A 4618-nucleotide genomic window follows, 5' to 3' on the forward strand; every position below is an offset into this window, starting at 1 on the left:
TCCTAAACGAGTCCCGATTGGTGTGATAAATCACGTCACTGAGGGGTCTGGGGGGGTCTTCAGGTCTGGATTCATTTCTGGTGTTTGTCTGCAGGGATACAAGCGTCCAATGGAGGGGATGTATCCGCCAGCGAAGCGTCACGAGGGCGAGGCGTTCGGAGTGCAGCAGTATGGCTCTCAGCAGCCTGACATGTTCCCCGTCTATGGGGGAGGCGGTGGGGGCTACATGGGCCCCGAGCGCCGGCCCATCCAGGGCCAGTACCCGTATCCTTACAGCCGAGACCGCCAGGGCCCCCCGCAGCACAGCATGATGAGCTCAGGGCCGGCGGCGGTGTCTGGGGGGCCTGGGGAAGTGCCGCAGGCCAACATGTGGCACCCCAGGACAGATATGGGCTATACGTACAGCCGGCAGGGTCAGGGGCCCGCCTATCGAGGGGATGAACAGGAGGGCAGGGCCCCACAGGACGGCCAGTGGGCCCCCGGTCACCCGAGCCAGCGCCAGCCTCCATATCCCCCCACTCTTCAGCCGCCACCGCCACCTCCATTCCTCCCCTGCCCTCCAGACAGCCTCCCGCCTCTTTCCAGGCCACACCCACCATCCCCAACCACGTGACCCGCTCTCATAGCCCCTCCACATTTCCCCGGCCCATGGGGAGCTCGCTGTCACCCAACAGCGCCCCCTACCTTCCCTCCATGAAGAAACCACCGGTACCGGTGCCGACCTCTCAGGCCGTCCCACTCATCAACAGGGAGGTCAGTTTCCCCCATGGCTCTGTGGAGGCCACACCCCCAAAACTGAAACCACGGCGACGGCTGACCGCCAAGGACACAGGTGCGGCACACACACAGAGACACACACATCAGAGGGAGTTGTTTCTTCTTCAGGTTTTCATTCTCACAGCCGGCAGGCAGCTGGGGTCAGCTGACACTCACTCTGTCCTGTTATTGGTCAGGAACCCCAGAGGCATGGCGGGTGATGATGTCACTGAAGTCTGGCTTGTTAGCAGAGAGCACATGGGCATTGGACACCATCAACATTCTGCTGTACGACGACAGCACCGTCGGCTCCTTCAGCCTCCCGCAGGTCAGACCCTCATCTTCCTCACTGCTCATCGTCCGTATGTCTGATGTCTGTCAGTCTGACCTTTCTCCTCTTCCTCCTGCAGCTGCCGGGCTTCCTGGAGCTCATTGTGGAGTTTTACCGCCGCTGCCTGATCCAGATCTTCGGCATCCTCGAGGAATATGAAGTGGGAACTGAGAGACAGGGTTCCCTGCTGGGGCCCCTCTCTGAGGAGGAGGAGGTGACAGAGGAGCTGCCAGCCGCTGCGTCTGAATCTGACGGCCAGACAGCGTTGGAGCAGAAGATTCAGAGGTGGTCAGCTGAGCAGGCGGAGGACACGCCGCCACCGCTGCTCACGCCTTCTGAGGAGGAGGTGAAAGAACCTGTGGTCAAAGAAGAAGCACAGGTGAAGGAGGAGGAGCACCAGGAGCAAGCAGAGGCCTGCCTCCAGCAGGCCAGCAAGTACGACAAGCTGCCAATCAGGGTTGAGACCGGCGATGGGTGGGAGGAGGTGGAGGAGCGCTGGGCCAAGTTGAACCGACCCAATGGCTTCATCAGCGGCCTCCTCCACTGGAAGGCCGGAGGAGGAGACTCCACCACTCACATCCTGACACACTTCGAGTCCCGCACAGGAGACTTTGCCCCTCTGCACCCACCCGAGTGGGAAGAGAAGGCAGAGGGACAAGAGGGTGAAAGAGGCAAGGAAGAGCTGGGCGGAGGAGAAGAGAGAAAACAGCCCGACAGAGGAGAAGGTAAGACCTGAAGAGAGGAGATGTGAATATTTATCAATATTATCACCAATAAAATGATTCAAGTGATTATTGATTGTCAGACTTTAAAGGAAACTTTTTATCACCTTAATCCTGAAACTGTGCATCCTCTAACTTTATTACATTTTACAATTTTACATCTACGTTAAATAAAAAATAAATAAATAACATTATATATTATAGTGACGGAGGAATAAAGTTACATTAAATACAAATTTTAAATTTTCAAAAAAATTTTATGTCACAGTATTCTAAATTTTTAAATTTTTCTTAATTTCTTCTTTTAATTGCAAAATTTTAGGACTTTACATCATAAAGTTATGACTTGTTTCTCAATTTTAAATTCATGGAACATTACGTTTTGACATTTATAAATTTACATTTTATTAAAAATGTAAATTTTTAATAAAAATTTTAATACAAATTTAAAATTGGTATTACATTTGCATGAAAATTTATTAACATTTTTTGAAAACGTTTTTGAACGTGCTGCAGATTTCTTTGCAGTACTGCTGTTCCACCACCAGGCGTCTCTGTTGCCCCTTTAATCGCAGTCTGCTCTCTTTGTCCACTCAGAGGTCAGAGGTCAGGATTCACAAGCTCAGAGTCCCATCAGCCAGCTGGAGGATGAGCCTCGCTGCTGGGATGAGGCCCCGCTGTCCACCGCTGAGCCGTGGCAGGACGCGCTGGCCAAACGCTGCGTCTGCATCTCCAACATCGTGCGCGGCCTCTCCTTCGTGCCCGGGAACGACGCCGTGCTATCACGGCATCCTGGGCTGGTGCTGATCCTGGGCCGGCTTGTGCTGCTGCACCACCGCCACCCCCGCAGGAAACGGACTCCACCCACCTACCAGCGGGAGGAGGAGCAAGGTCTGGCGTGCAGCCGGGACGAGTGGTGGTGGGACTGCCTGGCGGCGCTCAGGGAGAACACACTGGTGACGCTGGCCAACATCTCGGGTCAGCTGGACCTGTCGCTGTACCCAGAGAGCATCTGCCTGCCTATCCTGGACGGGCTGCTGCACTGGATGGTGTGCCCATCTGCCGAGGCGCAGGACCCGTTCTCCACAATGGGCGGCTTCTCGTCGCTCACACCACAGAGACTCGTGTTGGAGTGTTTGTGCAAGCTGAGCATCAAGGACTGCAACGTGGACCTGCTGCTCGCCACGCCGCCCTTTAGTCGCCAGCAGAAGCTCTTCTCCACACTGGTGCGCCTGGTGGGCGAAAGGAAGAGTCAGGTGTGCCGGGAGATGGCAGTGGCTGTGCTGTCCAACCTCGCGCAGGGCGACCCCACGGCGGCAAGGGCGGTTGCCCAACAAAAAGGCAGTGTGGGCACACTCATTGGCTTCCTGGAGGACTGTGTGGCCATGGCCCAGTACCAGCAGAATCCGCACAGCCTGCTGCACACTGCTGCGCCGCCAGAGCCGCCCAGCATCAACATGATGTGCCGCGCCGCCAAGGCATTGCTGGCCATGGCGCGGGTGGAGGAGAACCGGACGGAGTTTGTTCTATATGAGAGCCGGCTGCTCGACATCTCACTGTCGTCCGCACTCAACTCCTCTGTGGCGGCCATCATGTGTGAAGTACTGTTTAAAATCGGCCACTCGTGACACAAACACCACCACGGAGCGTGCTCAGTGGCACTGTAAGCAGCTCCGCCCGCGTGACAAACTGGCTCCTATTATATTTTTATTTAAGAACAGAAAAGAAATGTTTTTACGTACAAATGAATATATATAGAATCTATAAAGCTCCGACTCCATCTGCAAATGTTTGTTTGGAATTTTTAAGTAATTTTAATACAAAATATTTAATACTTGTATTTTTAATTTTCTAATTGTTTCGTCGGTTTGTTGTTTCGTTTGAACCAAAGTGTGACGGTGGCTCGGGTTCCGGCTGTCTTCAATGTTTTTTTTAAACATTCGTGGTTGTTCCTTTCTGTTTGCAAGGCTGTTTGCGGGGGGGGGGGGGTTAGTTAGATTTGGGGCAGGGTTATTTAAATAGTGTTGTAGATAGGTCTTTTTTGTTTTTTCTCGCGTGGTATGACAGAGGAAACGCTGATGTTCAGTCACGTACTTTGTTCTGGTGCAATATGTTTGCTTGGGCGTTTTTTTTTTTAATGTGAATTATTTGACCATCTGCCGTTTGACCATCAGTATTTTTGCCGAACCACAGCAGTATCAGTCAATGGGTTTTTAAGAACTTTTTATTTCTTGTCCACCAATCAGATCCCTCCACCGTCATCCTCCTCCTGTAAATAGTTGATGTACATTGAGCTCCAGAAGATGGCGTCCCGACTCTATGAATTTATAATCACAACTCTGAACATTCGAGTTTCTGTATTTAAGGACAAAAAAACTCATCTTCGGGATGTTTCATGGGGTCTGATCTGACAGGGTGTGTTTGATTTGAGAGACTGTATGTACAGGAGGTACGGGGGTCGGTTGGGGCAGGGCAGGCAGAACTGTACTTATATCATGTTGCTGACATCAAAACAGTTATAAGAAATGTAAAGAGAGGGAAAAAAGAAAATCTCTACGTCCAGAACGTCTCCTGTTTGATTTGACAGATGCTGTTTCTTCAGTATGAGATCTTTATATGTTCCACGACATGTTAAAGAATAAATGTACATGAACTCTGGTTGAGCACTGTGAGCGCAGCTCTGAGCTTGTTTACTTTGGCCTTAATTTGGTGCTGACTTTAATGTAGGACCTAAAAGAACCACACTACACCAGTACATCTGATAGATTTTAGTTTCTTGAACAAGGAGCCACAAAAGTTAGCTGTGGAG

General features: G+C 51.6%; 1 protein-coding gene across 1 annotated transcript in view; it reads left to right on the plus strand.

The window, feature by feature from the left end:
- Window positions 1–4481, plus strand: part of arid1b (AT-rich interactive domain 1B) — a 33411-nt gene extending 28930 nt beyond the window's left edge. Inside the window, 5 exon segments of the mRNA XM_005452468.4 lie at window positions 95–512; window positions 515–832; window positions 954–1084; window positions 1167–1812; window positions 2407–4481. Coding sequence (XP_005452525.2) covers window positions 95–512; window positions 515–832; window positions 954–1084; window positions 1167–1812; window positions 2407–3437 — 2544 coding nt within the window. The 3' untranslated portion in view covers window positions 3438–4481.
- Window positions 4482–4618: the final 137 nt, after the last annotated feature.

Source organism: Oreochromis niloticus, linkage group LG15 (genome assembly GCF_001858045.2).
Source record: "Oreochromis niloticus isolate F11D_XX linkage group LG15, O_niloticus_UMD_NMBU, whole genome shotgun sequence".
In the NCBI taxonomy this organism is placed as follows: domain Eukaryota; kingdom Metazoa; phylum Chordata; class Actinopteri; order Cichliformes; family Cichlidae; genus Oreochromis; species Oreochromis niloticus.